Source organism: Bombyx mori, chromosome 24 (genome assembly GCF_030269925.1).
Source record: "Bombyx mori chromosome 24, ASM3026992v2".
Taxonomy (NCBI): domain Eukaryota; kingdom Metazoa; phylum Arthropoda; class Insecta; order Lepidoptera; family Bombycidae; genus Bombyx; species Bombyx mori.
Window position 1 is genome coordinate 5,945,994 of NC_085130.1, and position 20,427 is coordinate 5,966,420.

General features: G+C 34.2%; 1 protein-coding gene across 5 annotated transcripts in view; it reads left to right on the forward strand.

Annotated features, from left to right (window-relative positions):
• Window positions 1-18,399, forward strand: part of LOC101737185 (deubiquitinase DESI2) — a 36,332-nt gene extending 17,933 nt beyond the window's left edge. For all 5 annotated transcript variants that reach the window (XM_021353407.3, XM_004923062.5, XM_038019695.2 and 2 more), the window contains 7 exons: window positions 3,450-3,577; window positions 8,061-8,213; window positions 9,690-9,779; window positions 10,403-10,454; window positions 11,561-11,649; window positions 13,661-13,743; window positions 15,043-18,399. In XM_021353407.3, the coding sequence (XP_021209082.1) occupies window positions 3,450-3,577; window positions 8,061-8,213; window positions 9,690-9,779; window positions 10,403-10,454; window positions 11,561-11,649; window positions 13,661-13,739 (591 nt within the window). In that variant the 3' untranslated portion in view covers window positions 13,740-13,743; window positions 15,043-18,399. The remainder of the gene's footprint in view (window positions 1-3,449; window positions 3,578-8,060; window positions 8,214-9,689; window positions 9,780-10,402; window positions 10,455-11,560; window positions 11,650-13,660; window positions 13,744-15,042) is intronic.
• Window positions 18,400-20,427: the final 2,028 nt, after the last annotated feature.

A 20,427-nucleotide genomic window follows, 5' to 3' on the forward strand; every position in this document is an offset into this window, starting at 1 on the left:
GGAAAATTTCATACTCCTCCACGCAATTTTCGTAAAAAGGGATACAAAGTTTTTGCTTCACGTATTAATATATAAATTATCGTACTTACAAGCCGCTTCAGGTAAATTTTAAATAACTGTAATTTTAAAACAAACGACGACAAACATAATGTTATGAAAACTTCTCTAGATTTTTTATTAGGAAAGAAAGAAAGAAGAAAGAAATCATTTATTCGCCAAGCATAGTGAAAATGAGTTATTACATAAGTTAAAAGCAGCGTGTATGCTTTGTCATTATTTGACATGCGAATTTTAGTGCAGTGCATAGTTACAATATTATATAATTTACCATTCATTCATCCATAATTCAACTAATAATTAAAAATCCATTTATTTTCAATGTCATCCCCAAGAAAATCATTCACGTGATAATAATTTTCACTAATAAGATTACCTTTTAGGTTTTTTTTTAATTTAAAATCATCTAAGTCTCTTAATTTCTTCGGTAGTTTATTAAATATCCTAACGCTCATACATAGTATACTATTATTCTTTAATGTAGTTTTGGTTTTTGGAAAACATAGCTTATCGTCGCGTCGATTTCTGTTTGCCACATTAGACATCTTAGTGAATCTATTGGGACAAGTTTTAACAAAAGATGCAACTTCGTATATATATAGACAAGGAAGGGTAAAAAGTTTATGCTTTGCAAAATATGGCTTGCAGCTGTCGGCTATTGCCAATCCAAACATAGACCTTAAACACCTTTTTTGTGCCTTAAAAACTTGATCTTTCTGCGTTGAGTTTCCCCAGAAAATTATTCCATATCTAAGACAGGATTCAACTACACCACGATATGCAGTTAGTAAGGCGTCTGTGTTTAAAATAGAGGATAATTTAAAGAGTGCATAGGCCGAGGAGCTGACACGTTTACACAGTCCGTCTGTATGAGATTTCCAATCTAATTTGTTGTCAATTTTTACACCGAGGAAATCTACATTTGCTGTTTCATATATATGATTGTTATTATTATAAATGGTCAAATTAATATATTTATTTCTTTGATAAAATTGCATAAATTTTGTTTTTTCTAAATTAATTATTAAATTATTTTTATCAAGCCAAGATATTATTGAATGAAGAGTACTATTAATATCGTGTTCATATAAAATGTCATTTCTACACCTAATAGTTATGGTGCTGTCGTCTGCAAAAAGGGTCATAGGGTGGTCAATTGAATTTGGAAAATCATTAATGTAAATTATAAATAAGAGAGGCCCAAGTACGCTTCCTTGCGAAACACCGTATGTAATCTTACGTTTGTTAGACTTAAATTTAAGTTCTGTTTTTTTTACAAAATCTATGTTACTAATTTCAGTGTATTGTATTCGATCTTTTAAATAAGACTCCAGTAAGTTTAATATATTTCCTCGCATCCCGCAGTATTCCAATTTACTTAACAGTATGTTAAAATCGACATGATCGAAAGCTTGAGTCATATCGCAGAAAAGAGCAGTGATGTAGTTACCCTTGTCCATATCACATGTAATAACGTTCAAAAAGTCGAAAATTGCCATATTTATATTTTTATTTTGACGAAATCCTTTTTGGTTTTCAAGCAGAACGTTATATTTTTCAAGAAAATCATATATTTCTTTGTACAAAAACTTTTCAACTATCTTAGAGAAAACAGGTAGCAAAGCCACTGGTCTATAAAACTCCATTAGCTCTCTATTCTCTTTTTTAAGGAGTCCAAACTTAGGAGTCCAAACTTTTTTTTTTTTTGCTAAATTTAAGTGTTGCCAGATCTACGATTTAAAAAAAAAACAAATCTGTTTTCCCTCCAAAATAGAAGCATGACTTTAATGACGTTACTATGTATGTAATTTTCTCAATTTTCTTAAATGATATTTCTATCCCATTAAGCAAGCTAAACTAAAATATGAGTACCTTGTTCAAATTAAAAACTTACGTTCTTTATCTTTTGATCTTGATGAGATGTATTTCTGAATTCTAGCTTTTTTTTAAGGTATTTTATGACCTACCAGGTTATACTACGACCTTTAAGTCATGTCTTATTTTAATTTATATTCTTACTTTTACAAAAAGGATAATATGAAGTGAAATAAAATGAAGATGGTTAATTTGAGACATTAATCATCTGGGATGAAATGAGATGAGATGATATAGGATGACATATAATCTCAGTAAAACGGTGGTCATTTACTGAGATTTTTTCAGTGGACTTTTTGGAGGATCCTAAGAAGTTACGTTCAGCGGTTTTGTTTCATTTTCCCACATTTGTGCACTTTCACAGATATTAAACAGTTAATAAACCACCGTTATTACACATTTAAACCTGAAGAAACACTAAATAGACAAAATAAAACAATACACACAACTTCACTCCTCGCGCTCCCGCCAAAAAGTCTACCACAGATTAAATAGTTTTACAAAGTTAATTTGAATTTAGTATTTGTCAAGTGCTGCTGTCGGCAATAAAAAAAATATGCTTTTGGTGTGTAGATAAATAATATAGTATTTATATAATTGATGTATTAAAATACTTTAATTCTCTGATGCATCGATGTTAAAAACTATAGAAAAAGGGTGAATGAAATTGAAAATTCTATAGCAAAGTTTTACCTCTTAATGTAAATTTGAATTTATTTCCACCCGTGTATAAAGAATGTGTCAATTTATTTTAATAGGGTTGTGCATAAAATCAGTTTAAAAAAAATATTAATATTAAAAAAAAGAGTAGTCTTTAACATTTGTCGTCATTCCTATCGTCTATATTATAATTTTTTCTATAAAAATTAACGCGTATATATAAACAAACGCCTTCTTAAACTTATATGTTGAGGGGTGAAAGACCTTTTGGGTTAAGCGATATTTGTGCAACATTACAGGAGAGCTATTTAAAGTTTGAAATTTGGAAAAAAATAAGATAACAAAAAAACTTCTTTAGATATTTGAATAGGGTAAAAATAGTTGAAGTTCAATTGAAACCATTGAACTGTTGATACTTATACCGAATAAAACGGACCTTTAATAACAAAGATAAATGTCGCTTTAACCATAATATACACTTTCAACCCTCGATATGTTAAGCAATAATTCGGCAATGATGATTTTTTGGTTTTTTTTTTGTGAATGATATTATTGATTATTTTTTTTCCTTTTTTTTATTGCTTATATGGGTGGACGAGCTCACAGTCAACCTGGTGTTAAGTGGTTACTGGAGCCCATAGACATCTACAACGTAAATGCGCCACCCACCTTGAGATATAAGTTCTAAGGTCTCAGTATAGTTATAACGGCTGCCCCGCCCTTCAAACCGAAACGCATTACTGCTTCACGGCAGAAATAGGCAAGGTACCTACCTACCCGTGCGGACTCACAAGAGGTCCTACCACCAGTATTAAACCAGTAATTGGCTAAACTGTTGTGTTTTATTATTTTATTAGTCGTGCGGTATTTGCGCCATGTTCCCGTCTTGCATGTCGCTGCTATCGCGCCGTTCAGACTCCCAGCACCCTCGGCCCGGACAGGCGACCGTGGTCCTCAACGTTTACGATATGTATTGGACGAATTGGTGAGTGAAAATGTTTGATGTGAATAAAATTTCATGGTAATCCTTCCTACTTAGTCAAGACAATGAAACTAAGACTTTATTGTTTTTTTTGTTAAGACGCTTTTATTAGCTTCAGACTTATGTATGTATGTTTGTAACAGAATCTTGGAACATGATTTTGACCTCCTCCAAAATGTCGGATTAACTCGAAATTTGGTATACTTATTAAGGACCGATGACAATTCAATAATAAAAAAAATTTAAAATAAATAATTGTTATAAAAAACTAAAAAAATACGTTTTATTATCTAAAACTAACTAACTAATTCAACTAAAAAATAGAAAGTAAGTTTTAATAAATTTGAATTAAGAATTGTGTAAGAAAAAAATATTTTATTGTAAAAAGGCGTAGGGTGCATGGTATCAGTAGCTATAAATATTTTATCAACAGATATGAGTAGAAGGGTTATTTTGATAATATCCTGAAAAGCAAAAGCGTATTTTTTTTTTGTTTTTTTTTAAACTATTATTTATTTCTTTTATAAAAACCTGATTCGGATTATCGTGAGCATATATTCAGATGATATATTATAGTAGAATCGATGATGCTGTTCCCCATTTGACACGCAACGAAACATGATTTCGATTTTGTAAATGCGGAATGTGAATCATTCATTATATCATCATTATCATGAAAGAAGGAAAACGAAGCTTAAAAAAAACCACATGTGCTTTTATTGTAAGAGAGGAATTATAATGCATTTGACTTTATATATACATATATGCATATCTATATAACGACCTCCAAATTCTAGTTTAAATTCACTATCGCAGAAAAAACAGGCTTAGATTTCAACTAAAGCTGCGCTTGACCGAGATGGCCTCGTGTTAAGGTCTAATGACCCAGTGACGTAGTGGTCGAGAAGTCAACGGTACCTTTTGAGCAGACAAGACTCACATCTCAAAATAAACCTTGTAGTGCCCAAAGGCCCTTTAATCAAAGGCCCTTGCGTGTTATTCTTCCCTACCTATTCGCTGGTAGCCTTAAAGGTTATGCCCATATGGGTAAGGTGGTAGGACCTCTTGTGAGTCCGCACGGGTAGGTACCACCGCCCCGCCTATTCCTACCGTGAAGCAGTAATGCGCTTCGGTTTGAAGGGTGAGGCAGCCGTTGTAACTATACTGAGACCTTAGATCTTATATCTCAATGTGGGTGGCGCATTTACGTTGTAGATGTCTATGGGCTCCAGTAACCACTTAATACCAGGTGGGCTGTGAGCTCGTCCACACATCTAAGCAATAAATAAAAAAAAAGTAAACTCACGGACTCACCCTGAGAGAATTTGCTAACAGTAACTACTTAAAGAGCAGTGCTTCGCAGAATGTACCATCGGATCCGAATCGCAACCCATCGAGAAGATCGGGCTAGTAACTCCGTGAGCTTTGCGTGTTACAACAGAATTTCGATACCAAAGTTAATTAGGTTAAGGCAATGTTATTAATTAGCTTTGATTTAAGATTCGTTAACTATAGTTCAAACAAGAACAGTTCAAAAGATTAGTTAGGTTTTTGTTCTGACCTTCTTCCAGTTTATCGCTTTGGACGAAACATACAAGATTAAAATAAGTCTTTTTGGTGATAGGGCATGTGCTATGTTTTTCTGTCGCAAAATCACTGTACAAATTTGTAAATTTTGTACTTTTGCTTTTTGTTTCACGGTGCACTTATTGAACAAGTTATTCGTGAATGCTTGTGGTACTTACAGAACAAAAAATACATATTATATTAAATAGATAATAACTTGTCCCGAGATTGATTTAGGATATAAATAAGAGTTTGGTTGTGTGGATGAAGTGGACTTTTAAAGTCTTTAAGATCCTACAACCAAATTTACCTGATAGCAAAATGATATTTATTAGGTTAAGAATTATTGACACCATATACAAAAGCCATTAGGTATTTTATTGGAATAGCCGCGCCCGTCTGATAAGCGATAACTATGGCTGGTTGGTAGAGACGCAATAAGGACGCTAACTCGAGAACTGAAGAAAAGTCACTGAAGAAAAGCTCATTAAAAAGGACACTTTTGAAAGATGTGAATCGATTCTAAGCACACCTATTATCTTGAGCCGGCACATAAAATTTTAAATTTACATAACATAGACAACCCAATGTCGTAACTATAACCCTGTGACAAAGAGGATCATACAACCTTATGCTATTCAAGTTTGTGTACAAGCACGCAGTGTTGAACTGATAAGACGTGCACATTAAATTGATAGGACCATGATATCATTCCAGCCACGCCAACCAAACGATTCATCTGTGGGAGTGGCCCTATTTCAAAAAAATCATATTTACTACACTAGAGAGATATTTATTCAGAGAAGTACCATCTAAAAGCCCTCGATATCCCGACTGGGCAGTTTTACGACGGACATGTAAACTTAATAATACTTTTATGAGTAGCTTTCATGATATTAATAAATCTCTACCGGGGTTCTTTTGTCAATGTGTCATATGCTTGTTTGCCTTTTACATTATCTTGTATAGTATGCAACGTCCTTAGATTATCACAGTCCTTTTATTAAGTTACACAATGAAATATTAACTAATAAGTAAAAAATATAGTAAAATTATGAAGGATCTCGACCAGAATCTTCATCGACTTGGATTCTTTTCGCGTCATCTTCCTCGTAGTAATAAGGAAAACGACCCTCAGTTGTGATAATTCCCCCCTAGAGAGAATCTCTCTGATGCTGCTCCTCCATCTGTTTTCGTTCTTCCTTCATGGAGAGCATCATGCAACTTGGTGTGCGAATTTGCTCGGACCATTTATTTCGGCCTTTTGGTTTCCGCCCGGCGAAATAAAAAAAGGATATTTACTGATGGATGGTATACCGACTAATTATTCCGTGAATCAGCTATGCGCTTCGGTTTTTTAACCAAAAAAGGTTGATATTTTATATAACTTGTTCTACGACATCATGTCTCAAACTGGGTTAAGATTGTCGCATTGAGATTTTCTATCTAATCTATTTTTTTTGTCTGTCGACTCCAGTAATTAATCAACAGGTAGATAACTGTTGTAAGCTCAACAGGAGGACAATAACTAGGACAATAACAATATCGTTATATCACGTTTCAAGAAAAATACAAACTAAAGCCCTGCTCTTCAGAGCTGACTGTCAGTGTTAATAGGTTTGCTATACCAGAAATATGAAGCATTTATTACTATAACGCTTCCTCTGAGCGAAAGAAGACTCTGGTGCAAAGGGTTAAGACTACTTTTACGAGAAATTTCAATTCACGTTAGGTATCAATTTTTATAACCTTTTTATAATACATGAAATAAGTCTACCTGAATGCCTTAGGCACTACAACGTAGTACTGACGAGCTAGCAGCTTTGCGCACGTGCCAGAATTCTTGGAATAACTATAAACATCCACGTGTTTATTACTCGGACTTTCAACTCGCAATCAAGTCACATGTTTGATCCGCAATCTCACGAGTTGACTTTTTTTTTTTTTTTTTTTTTTATTGCTTAGCTGGATGGACGAGCTCACAGCCCACCTGATGTTAAGTGGTTACTGGAGCCCATAGACATCTACAACGTAAATGCGCCACCCACCTCGAGATATAAGTTCTTAGGTCTCATTATAGTTACAACGGCTACCCCACCCTTCGAACCGAAACGCATTACTGCTTCACGGCGGAAATAGGCGGGGTGGTGGTACCTACCCGTGCGGACTCCCAAGAGGTCATACCACCAGTGTGTCAAGAGAACGCTTCTGCTATATCACGTTCTGGTATTCCATTGGCCAGTGGTACAAACGAGGTCAGACGAAAATATTGGAACTGCTTGATTTTATATCTCATGGTGTTTTTGTCTCTATGGTACTTATCGGCTGGCAATATCTTCCACGCGGTCGGTGCAAAAGTGTTCGCCTTGAACACGAAACTACTGGTGGGTTACTGCGTCTTATGAGCCCGCACGGGTAGGCACCTTCTTGCCTATTTCTTCCGCAAAGCAGTGCGTTTGGGTTTAAAGGATGAGGTAGACGTTTAATAGTCAGACTTTAAACTCGCGGCTCAAGGCGGCATTTACGATTCCGTCACCGCTCCAATAACCATTCTAAGCCCACAATTAAAAATGAAAAGTTACAGCTTTGGTGTTACTGTGGTAACATAGTGCCAATAAAGCTTTTATTATTCATAAATCAACTTTTTTTTTTATTGCTTAGATGAGTGGACGAGCTCACGGCCCATCTGGTGTTAAGCGGTTACTGGAGCCTATAGACATTTACAACGTAAATGCGCCACCCACCTTGAGATATAAGTTCTAAGGTCTCAAATATAGTTACAACGGATGCCTTCAAACCGAAACGCATTACTGCTTCACGGCATAAATAGGCGGGGTGGTGGTACCTAACCGCGCGGACTCACAAGAGGTCATACCACCAGTACCAGTACTAATAATACTCTACTGGAATTCGTGGTTAGGTACACTGCGGGCGCGGGTCTGGGTGTGTTCCACAGCGGTGTTCAAGTTCACGGATCGGAATGGGCGTACGGGGGTCATCCGTACGCGTTCACCGGGGTCTTCGAGATATCGCCGCGAGACGAACGGGAACTAGGGGAGCAGTTTCGATTCAGGTACGTCATCGATTACTGACATGACCAAATGACTGTCCTTTTCAGAATCCTCCTAAATTTAATTTTTTTGTCTTAGTTTTAACTTTTTTATAGATGAACCGATTCCGTTGATTTTTGTTTACCTATGTGGATCTCATGTGGTTCCATTTTATATTTAACAAGATACGACCAGTAGTTTTCGAGTTATCCTTAATTAAGCATGTATTATTGTCTTTGAGCAAATTGAGGTTAAAGGCTAGCTGTGGATTGATAAATAGATAAATCAAATTGATGGTATTCTCATTTAATTTTGTTAAAGTCAGTTTTTTTTCCCTACCTATGCTGATAGCCTTGAGAGGCTATTTCATCTTCACCCTAGCATGTAGGTGAGCTCTCGAGGCTCAAACTGGAGTGTTACTAACACTTGCCCTAGCGAGAGCAGTACTTCGCAGAATCTACCAGCGGATCGGTAACGCGACCCACTGAGAAGATCCGGCGAGAAACTCAGTGGGCTGTGTCTATGGGTTCATTTTTCTATTGTAACTGGTGCGACCCGGTCTCGTAATAACAAAGAATGTGTAGTGGTTGTTTGATTATATGATGATGACCGAACACCTTATATGTTGCTTTTCAAGTTAGAGCCCCGTGGGCTCACCTATTCGTTCGTCTATGCTGGTTTAGGCCGCGCCAATAAAGAAACGAATCTAAAACGGCGGCGATCATGCGCTCTCATTCTAAACTATTGCTGTCTTTATCGCACACGGCGCGTACTGCACGCAGAAAAATTATCAGTTCTGACTTTGTTGTTGAGTTCGAGTTTTTTCACTTTCGAGTTGTGCGACTTAGATGACTGGCAGCAAAAGTGTTTATGCAAGTTGCATCCCAGATGAGACACCCTCCCCTCTGCCAGGGCATAAAGTAAAGTACATTCTCAATGTTTTTTGAAGTTATACTTCTTTAGGCGCGTTATGAAAAATTGATGAGAGTGAAATTTTACGATGCGCGCGCACCGTGACAAAATTAACAGAATGAAGTTGCCCACTAAATCGCTCATTACAATACGACCGACGTAACTTGGCGAGTCTGAATATAGCCGCAGGTGAACTTTCGCGCATGTACACTCGTAAAAAAAAGTGTTATTAGTATTCATTTTTTAGTAATATAAATGACAAAATTATTATTTAATATAATTCATACTAAATATTATTAAATTATTAACGTTAAATATTTATTATTAATTATTTAATATTTAAAAAAAAAGAAATAAATTGAATAAAAATAAAGTATAACTTCTTACGCGCGTACACGCACCCTTTTTTTAAATTTTTTCACAATATACAATTTTTTTTATATCTGTATTTTTATTTGTTGACCTTACCATCAGATTCTGTCAGTGCAGGTACATAGACGCCATTTTCGATTCTTTTATTTATTGGCGCGGCTTGTATAGCCGTCTAAGGCTAGACTAGGTAGGAAAAAAAAAGGTTTATGTTACAGGCAGAGTGTACATATAGGATATACAGATTTCAGCGAGGAGGAAGTAAGAAGATTAGTCGCAGAACTAGGGAAGCAATTCAGAGGTGACAGGTAATAATGTTTTTTTTTTTATAATAATAAAATTATTTTCTTATATGTATTCTAAGTCGTAAAAAAAAGTTCTTAGTGCTTACGATCGAGAAAGCTGTAAAGCAATTTTCTTGTAACCTATATTTTACGGATGATTCTAATAAATAAATAAATTGATTACTATTCTTTTTTTTTTATTGCCCTTGTAGGCAGACGAGCTTACAGCCCACCTGATGGTGAGTGGTTACCGTCGCCCATGGACTTCAGGAATGCCAGGGGCAGAACCAAGCCGCTGCCTACCGCTTAATTCACAAACATAAAAAATAATTTTTTTTAAATTATGCACGTGAAAGAAGTGAAACTTCTGTTGCGGTGTGTAGTATTGCGGTTTTCTTAATTTTTCATCGTTAAATCAAATTTCTCTTGTAATAGGGAATGCTGTAAGAGAAATGACCTAGCTCGCTTTGTTCATTCCCTCTCTACGGTCGAGTGGTTTGTGAGACGCACCGTCCAAGTTAACAAGTACATACTTGTTAATAATGTATTTTTTTTTCAAAATCCTTTTTGCATTTTCTGCGAAATGTGTGATAATAAGCTCAGCAGAAGGCTTAAGCTGCGACAACTTAATGCATCGATTGTTACAGATACCATTTAATGAACAATAACTGCAATCATTTCACTTCAGCCTTTTGCATGGTGAGTTTTGGTCCGTTTTTAATATTATTATGCTTTTATTAGCTTCAGACGTATGTATGTTAGTATGTAACGGAATCTTTGGACATGATTTTGACCCCCTTCAAAACGTCGGATTAACTCGAAATTTGGCATACTTATTATGGACCGATGACAATTCAATATATATAAAAAAAATTGAAAAAATTGAAATTCAACTAAAAATGAAAAATAAATAATATTTAAAAAAAAAAACAAAAAAAAACGCTGTTATAGAAAATCTAACTAAAAAGTAGAAAATACATTTTAATAAATTTAAATTAAAAATAGTGTAAGAAAAAATGATTTTATTGTAAAAAAGCGTGGGGTGCTTTTCAGGATATTATCAAAATAACCCTTCTGCTTATATCATTAGTTGGATTTTATTGCGGCATAACTACCATAGTTAGACGTATGCTGTCGCGATACTTTTTGTAAATAATAATGTATTCTACAAAGTCGTAGTACATTATTTTATTCTATCATCAATAGGTTTCGCAGGGCGCGCGATGTAAAGAATATTTTAGGTAATTTTTTACATCTTGGGTTACATTATTGTAGTTTAAGTAAATATCCCTATTTTCTTTTCAAAAAAGATTATAGCCTATGTCACTCGGGAATAGTGTAGCTTCCAGACAGTGAAAGAATTTTTTAAATCGGTTCAGTAGCTTCGGAGCCTATTCAATTGACAAACGTACAAAGAAATCTTTCCTCTTTATAATTATAATATTAGTATATATTATAATATTAGTATAGATTATAATATTAGTATAGATTAACATCAACAGTTCGATGTTTTTAATTGAACTTCAATTAAGCTTACTCCATTTTAAATTTTTGCAGAAGTTTTTTTCGTTATGATATTTTGTCCAAATTTTAAACTTTAAATATCAGTTCTGTAAAGTTATAAAAAATGTCACTTAAACCCCTAAAGCCTTTTACCCCACGAATATTATATTGTATGAACTGCATAGAATGTTATGTGTACATGCACGTATGCTCTGGATGTGTTTGTATAATCGAAGATACAAAAAATTAAATATGAGAGATTTTATTATTATATTTTGTTTTTTTGTTTTTTTTGTCTGCAGGCGTTGTGCTCACGCGACATTCCGCCGTGGGTGAATCGGCTAGCGTACGTGAGCTCGTGCGTTCCATTCCTGCAGAGGTGTCTACCGAAGTTTGTAACCATGATTTTTTATGTTTTGTGGATATATAATTCGACGCTTGAAAGGCAAAAGTGAGTAAGCGACAATGCGTGAACTTTACAGTAGATTAATTTAAAGTTGAAACTAATTTAAAATATACACGAGAAATACCTGAAAAAAATTCTATTTCAACGAATCTAGCTGTAGGATTGAAATGATTTTAATGGACCTACAAATATATATTTTTTTGCGCATCGAACATGGTTATTGCCTATCATTTATGTACAAAGCAGTTATTGTCGCTTAGTCACGTTTTTGCCTTTTAAGCGTCGATATATATATATTTTTCTATCACTCAGTCTGTTGATTCGTCTTTTCGCATTAAATGTGTACAATTCCCCAAAATATTCCAAACTGAGTTATAATATGCGAAATCATTTGGTATCATCAGTAGTTTTCTCATAAATACTGTCAAAAGAGCGTTGTTTAGTTTTAGTTTTTTTTTAGTTTACCTATGTTTTGACTAATATTAACAAAATTAATACATAATTTTATCTTACTTCAAAAGACAATGTAACTGGTAAAAAATAAATGTTGCAAAGATGATTAATATTAAAAATATCACATTTTAGGTAAACCTTTAAAACACTTTCCTGTAAAATTAGTAAGTTTTTTATACACTTTTAATGCGTGAAGACGAATTGTGAATTAATTTTGGATACGTATGGTGTAGTCATACCGAGTGGGCTCGTTGCGATATCAGTGTTGACGTCAAGCAAAAAATTAATAAAAAATAAAAATAAAGATTGAATGAATGAATGAATGAATGATTTATTTTATTCAGACAACAAGTTCATATGTGTAAATATCATCGAAACATACTTAAAATTAATAAAACCAATCAAATAAAAAATATACATTTATTAAAAATAATTATAATTATAACTAGCTGACCCGGCAGACTTCGTAGTGCCCTAATCGATAAATAAAAGACACATCAAGGGGACACATCAAAGTAAAAACAAAATTGTTTGTTTTTATATAATTCCGAGCTTTTTTATATTTTTTCACCTTTTAAACCTTCTCTCGACTTCCACAAATTTTAATAATTCTAGACCAGAATTACCCAAATCGGTTCAGCCGTTCTCGAGTTTTAGCGAGACTAACGAGCGGCAATTCATTTTTATATATCTAATAATAAATATTTACTAACAATCACGCCACTTTAACTGGTCCCGTGGTAAGTTCGTAAAGAACTTGTGTTACAGGTACCAGATAACGGAAATAAATGTAAGATTTTTATTATACACATATATATATTTAATATACATCCATAACCCTGGAGAAGACATTTGTGTTTATCATACAAATAACTTCCGTTGGCGGGATTCGAACCCGCGACCCTCTTGTGTAGTGACCATGTCACTTACCACTACACCAGACGGCCGTTATATGAGTCGTCTATTATCAAAGGTGGCAATCTGTGCATTTGGACAAAAAAAAATTATTGATATGTCAATACAGATTGATTTGAATATAATCGTCTCCTTCAAAGAATACGGTTCAAAACCTGCATTAAATAAAGGTTAATAGTTAACCTGTTATTTATCTAAGATGTCGTTCAGAAGAGTTTTGTGACTGCCAATGGAATACAAAGTCAATAATTCGTTTTTCTGATTTACCAATAATTGTCCAAAAGTCACATTGCCGGCTTTGATAATAGTCGACTCATATATATATTAATTACTAGCGACCCGCCCTCGCTTCGCTTCGGAAACATTAAAACACACATGAAACCAAAAAATAAAATAAAAAAAATATTAAAAAAAGTAGCCTATGTTCATCAGGGACAATGTCGGCTTCTAATGGAAAAAGAATTTTTCAAATTGGTACAGTAGTTTCGGAGCCTATTCGAAACAAACAAACAAACAAATCTTTCCTCTTTATAATATTAGTATAGAAAAGTTAAGGTGCATTTTTCTTGTCGTTCGAACGATGCTTACTTTCCGGATTAACTTTGAATGCCCGTCTCGTTTGGCGCAGGGAGTGGCTGACGCCGGCGGCCCTGCAGCAGTCGTTGGCAGCGCACTCGCCATCCTCCTCTTCGCAGCACTCTCCCTAACAACGTGCGTATCGTGGTGGCACATTAGCGACCCCTGGTTGCGGGTCTCGTGCTTACGTCACAGGCACAGGGATCTGTGGGCTTAGTACGAGTCTTTTAACGTTCTCGATAGCGTAAAAGTTAACGCCAATTTGTGTGCAGTTGGAACAGCGCCCCTAGCGGCAAATGAAGGCAAACGTTCTGGTGGTAGGACCTCTAGTGAGTTCGCACGGGTAGGTACCACCGCCCCGCCTATTTCTGCCGTGAAGCAGTAATGCGTTTCAGTTTGAAGGGCGGGGCAGCCGTTGTAACCATACTGAGACCTTAGAACTTATATCTCAAGGTGGGTGGCGCATTTACGTTGTAGATGTCTATGGGCTCTAACACTTAACACCAGGTGGGCTGTTAGATCGTCCACCGATCTAAGCAATAAAAAAAAGCATACAAATCTGAGTTAACTTTAACGCTATCGAGAACGTTAAAAAACTCCCACTAACCACGCTGAGAATGCATGGCACGAGTATAGCTCGAGATGGAAGTCTGTATATAAATAAACAAAATAACAAATGGTTCACGAATGTCGGATATCTTTCATAAAAACTCAGAACCTGTGACGTAAAAGTTAATTCAGTAACCAATGAGCCAACGAAACGATTGGTTTTGAAGTAAAACTTCTTTACGCTTCCTTGACTGATGAATGCGTAGCGAGAGCGTTACGAAAATTGTGATCGGGCGAGGCGAACGGAAGCTTAGAGGGAGAAGGAGATATAAGTTAATGAAGATAGAAAGAGAGAGCTACGTTTCGTATATTACTGCAGGGACAAGAGAGATAGGTGCGAGCAAATATTTTCTGTCTCTCTTTCTCTCGTAGCCAGTTACGTTTTGTATATCTAAGACACAATGCAGGCCTATTGTTTGTATCACGTTGTAACAGTGAGCCGCGGCCCTTTTATCTCCACTGTCAGTTTAATTAATATATTGTAATATTGCTTAGATAGAATTTGAATTCTATGTCATATAAATTGAAAAGTTATTTATATAGTGGAGTAAATAAATGTCATTATTATTATTATTAGTACAGCGCGCGCAATTTTGCTTTCTCTCTTCCTCTCAAATTTATTCAAATTCGTTTCTCATTCAAAAATATTAATTTATTATTGAAAACCCATAATAAATTTAAATATTTGCTGAAAATTTATATATTATTATCATGCATGTATACATATGGATGGAAGTAAAGAAGTTTTACTTCAGTCGTGTGGTCTAAAGGACACTATATATTTTTGTTTGTGACTGATTTCATATTCTTTTTTTTCCTCCGCAGGGGATCTTCTGCTCCAGTGCAGATGACCGTATTGTGTTGTGCGAACTTATTAATAGATCTAAATAAATAATAGTAAATCGGTTTGGCGCATTGTCGAATAAAATTGACTTATATATAAGATACGATTTCGAAATCGTATCCGATAAATCGTGTAGTGTAAATTGACCCGTGATTTCGGCCTAATACAAAAAAAAACATGTTGTTGATTAGATAATGTTATCTCGTTCTCGTATACTAAGTGTGAGCAGGTGGGAGTGTTATGATGTTGCGATTACTTACGCGTGTTCGCCAAAGAATATTAAGAGTATCTGATTCACGAATGTATGTATGTATGTAATTTGCTCATATTTGGATTTAATAAATAAGTAAAATAAAAGTAATGTTTAAAATATTTACGTCATCAAAATGTATCGTACAGTATCGTTGGCTGAATTTAATGATGTCGTTAAAAGAAATTTACAACGCACGATTTTATATACTATAAACATACAGTATACGTTGGGATTTATGTGTTTATAATTTATTTTCATAAGAAAACTTATTGTACAGTTTTTTCTACGGTTTTCATGAATCGCAGGCATAATAATAATAATTAAATCTCTCTTTTTTTCTTCCTACCTAAACTGATAGCCTTGAGAGGCTATTTCAGCGTAACCTTAACTAGTAGGTGAGCTCACGGGGCTCAAACCGAAGTGATGCTAACACTGACCCTAGCAAGAGCAGTGCTTCGCAGAATCTACCACCGAATCGGAAACGCGGCCCTCTGAGAAGATCCGGCGAGAAACTCAGTGGGCTGTGTCGTTGTGTGTTGTGTTGTGTTGTGTTGTGTGATGTGTTACGAAATGTCGACCGAAGCGTATCCAGACATTAGTGTGCCTAGTGCGACATTTTTAACTTCTCGATCGCGTTAAAAGTAACTCAAATTTGTATGGAGTTGGAACAGCGCCCCTAGCGGCCAAACGAAGAAAAGCTGTTCTTTTTACGCAATCCAGAAATTAAAAAAGCTCTTACTAAGCTTAGTAAGCACACAGGGAAACAAAATGAGCGCGTAAAACACAAATACCCACAAATAAATCTTATAATAAAATCGGCTAGTGTAAATAGCTTTTTATTAAAGTTTAAAGATGTCGTATTTCTGAGTTTTTTTTCTCGTGTCACCATTAAATTGAACCAGCGTTATACAGTATGTTACTTTTTCTAAAGTAGTTAACAAAAATAGACAGGACTAAACATTCGTCTATTATTATATACTATTATAACAACTATATATATAATGTTAAAGTTTTATCTATAATAAAGTTGGAATGTTCATTGATACGTATAATAATAATATGTAGTTTTTAGTCCGTCCGTTTGTCACTTATATGATCGTTACGATATTTGTCTGTGTTTTTGTACAGAAAATATTTAAAGAGAAAACAAAATTAAAACTTTATATCTGTTATTGATGGACGATAGATATAAGGGGGGTGAAAAAAAATCAAACTACCCGCGAATTATTTTTATTTTTATTATTCCCAAAAAAAATGTATTTTAAATTGACGTTTCGCTTTTTACGTCTCTGACGGTAAGGCCACGCACGCACCGCTATTGATGGGAGGGCGGGTGGTCCAAACGGGTAGGTACAACCTCCCTGCCTATCTCAAACCAAAACCAATTGACCCGCAAGATTGTGTTTCCATTACCAGCAATAAAAATGTGCCTAATATATCGAGAAGTGAAAAGGTATTTGGTTGAAGCGACATTTTTGCAACTTTCCAAGAGAGAGCCATTTAAAGTTTAAAATTTTAGAAAAAATATCGTAACAAAAAAAAGCTTCGTCAGCTATTTCAATGGGGTAAATTTAATTGAAGTTCAATTAAAAACATCGAACTGTTGATGCTAATACCAAATAAAACGCACCTTTAATTACAATGAAAAATATGGCGTGTTAAGCGAAATGTCGCTTGACCCAATTCCGTTTTTAATAAAAAAAAAATATATCGGAAATTGTAATTCTTATTATTTATCATAGTACATCTTGACAATGCGCCAACAATAATTATACCAGACATATTTCAATTAGGAAAATATAATAATGAAGATTCAGTAGCAAGTTTTTAAAAAATTTTTAAATTATTATTGCGCAAAAGACATGAGTCTGATCAACTATTTTCTCTATCGAGTACTGTAAATAAATATATTAAAATTATAGTTTTTTTGTTTTTGTAATTTGAATATACATATATGCATATATTGAAAACAGATTTGAAGATTGAATCACGCCATATGAACTTAAAAACGGGACCAATCCCGAAGTACGACATTTTAAACAAAAAATATATATAAAAATTTGTCTACAAATGACTTAGAAATCTGGAGATCTTGTATCTTATTAAAAATACCCTTTTTTTTAAAGTTCCAGAGCCAATTTCGGTAATGAAAGCTTCGGTAATGTTGATTGATGCTTGATTTGAAATATTAGGTCTTGGACTTTTCATCTTGTTTTTATTCTTTCAATGTAGTTACACTATAAGGGATAGTGACGCTAGGATCATAGAAAAATAATAATAAAAACAATTATTTGTATTTTTTTTTTTTTTTTTATACCTTAATTTAAAAAAAATATAACTGGATATAAAATAAAGTTGTTGTTTAAAATAGTTTTTTTTTTTAAATATAATTCACCGTTCACTAGTACGCAATGTAAAGCATGCGAAACTGGGGATTGGAGCATCAATGTACTCGTTATTTTAACCTACCGAACCTTAACTTAACGCATGTAAATATTCTAGTCGTAAAATTAAAATGACATGTCTCAAATGAAATTTAGAGTTAAACAAAGAAATCTATTTAATTGCAAACTGAATTATTGACATTGTTGAATAACACTGGCAATAGTTGGTAAGAAGATACCAAAAAAAAAAAACAACAGTTTTAACTAAAACAGTGCCTTTGAAATAACATCGATATAAATTAAATCTAATTGAAATATGTCGATAACGTTAATCGATAAGTACAGTTTATTGACAAGAATGTGCCACTCTATGCTACGGTATTATTTTAATTACGATAATTTTTTTTACAGATTATATTTTAATTTTACTGTAATTAATGTTGGCATATTAAATATGTCTTTGGGTAGAAATGACAAAAAAATGTCAGAAGTTTATAATTGTTTGAATTTATATAGGATTTTTGGCACAAAAGGCTCCCAAAGGTTTCTTTTTTAATATTGCAACATATTATCTTAAACCACACTCGCACATATTATTTTTTGTATAAAATATTATATTCAGTGTGTTTATTTTAATCTAGATTCTGTTATATTTAAATATAAGTATATATAAAAAATAAAGTCCCAATTTGCATTTAAAATTTTTGGAGTGGGTTTTAAAATCGTTATCACATAAACGAGAATCTTATCATACTTTGCGAGGTGTGTTTGAAATACTGCCAATAATAAAGACAGTCGGTTAAAATATGAAGGCATGATAAAACTAAGAATCGTTAATCGAAAAAAATCGAAATATAACACATATAAGACAACTCATACATTGCTACTGCAAATTTTTTTTATGCGTGGCGTCTAATACGGTGATGCGGGGACTTCTCACTACAATCTCGAAAAATTATGCTCAGTTTTGATACAATGGATTAGAGCTACACTTCTGTTAAGTTCATACATTAATCCGTTTTCGGATTTTACACATTTATACTTTAAAAAACCTCGATTCCATAGGTTCATAATTAAAGATGTACCTACCCTGCGATCAGTGTGCTTAGTGCGAGTTTTTTAACGTTCTCGATAGCGTAAAAGTTAGCTCATATTTGTATGGAATGGTTTCGTTTGCGTACGTTTGCCGCTAGGGGCGCTGTTCCAACTGCATACAAAATTGGTCTAACTTTTACGCTATCGAGAACGTTAAAAAACTCGCACTAAGCACACTGATCGCAGGGTAGGTACATCGAATAATTTATTATTATGTTTTCCATAACACGTAATGTAAAAAAAATTGAAATCGGTTGACCCTATGTTGGCCTTTGTATTTGTCGAAGAGCTGGGGTATTGTTATTGTATTCCTAGGATACGCCGCTGGTACATAATACCCTCACAAGTTGTCTCCACTTCTCTCTCTAGATCAGTCCTCATCTCTTTATCCACGGTGCGTCGCCAAGTGTGTACAGGGCGACCAGTGTGCTTAATGCGAGTTTTTAGTAAAGTTAACATAAATTTGTATGGAGTTGGAACGTTTGCCTACGTCAGCCGCTAGGGGCGCCGTTCCAACTGCATACGAGTTAACTTTTACGCTATCGAGAACGTTAAAAAACTCGCACTAAGCACACAGGTCTTCTTCTGTTACGTGGTTGCTACTCAAACGCGATAGATGCTTCGTTGACTCGCTATGCTGTAGTATATCCCATCCAGCTCCTTTTCTGATGATGAGAAGTGATAAGAAATGTCACTATCTCTAAACCTGTGCACTAAATGTGACCAAGATAGGCTGTAATGCTAGTGATTCTTTTGACAAAAACGAACACCAGGCTTGTTGTGTTTTTTTTATATCGTAATACGAATCGTAAATGGTCCAGACAGGCTTCTTTTTTCAGAACAACCCTACATACCCTGGGTTCGCCCCAGATTTACCTCCGAATCAGTCAATCGTTTTATTGAGTCTCTTAAATACCATCACTCTCGCAACAAGAACACGCTAAACTGTTTAACAAAAATCTGATCAGAATTATCATATCTGAAAAAAATAATATATAAAAATGCGTTAACAAAATAAAATGTTTAATCATAGATTTTTATCAGCAGCAATCATTTAGTTCGTTTACTTGTTACAGAACGTGTCTTTAAAAGTTTAATTGAATATAATAAAAAATATAAGTTACATAACATAAAACACTGATAACAGAAAAAGGGAATTATTATCAACTGTTTCAAAGAACGAGTCACTATTCCATATTTTCCAATATTTTTGTAATTTCCCAAATCATAATAACTAGATGATGACCGAGCTTTGCTGGGTTTTTTTTTTTTTGATAACGCCATCTTCTTGTGTCTTTAAAGCGGTTAGTTCTAAAAATAAATCGTAGCTAGATCGATTTATCGCCCCGGAAATCCCCTGTATACTAAATTTTATGAAAATCGTTGGAGCCGTTTCCGAGATTCAGATTATATATAATAATTATAAACAAAAATTGCTCGTTTAAAGGTATAAGAAATAGTTTTATTTTTAGAAAAGCAGCTAAAACGACTTTTGGAGTAAAATGTAAGTACCTACTAAAACTTTAATTACGCTCTCGTAATCATTTCCATGATTTAAAAAAAAAAATTTGAACAAAGCCGAAGAATAACGCCATGTTGTATTTTAAATACTTCCCCCAATATTTGATTTTAGT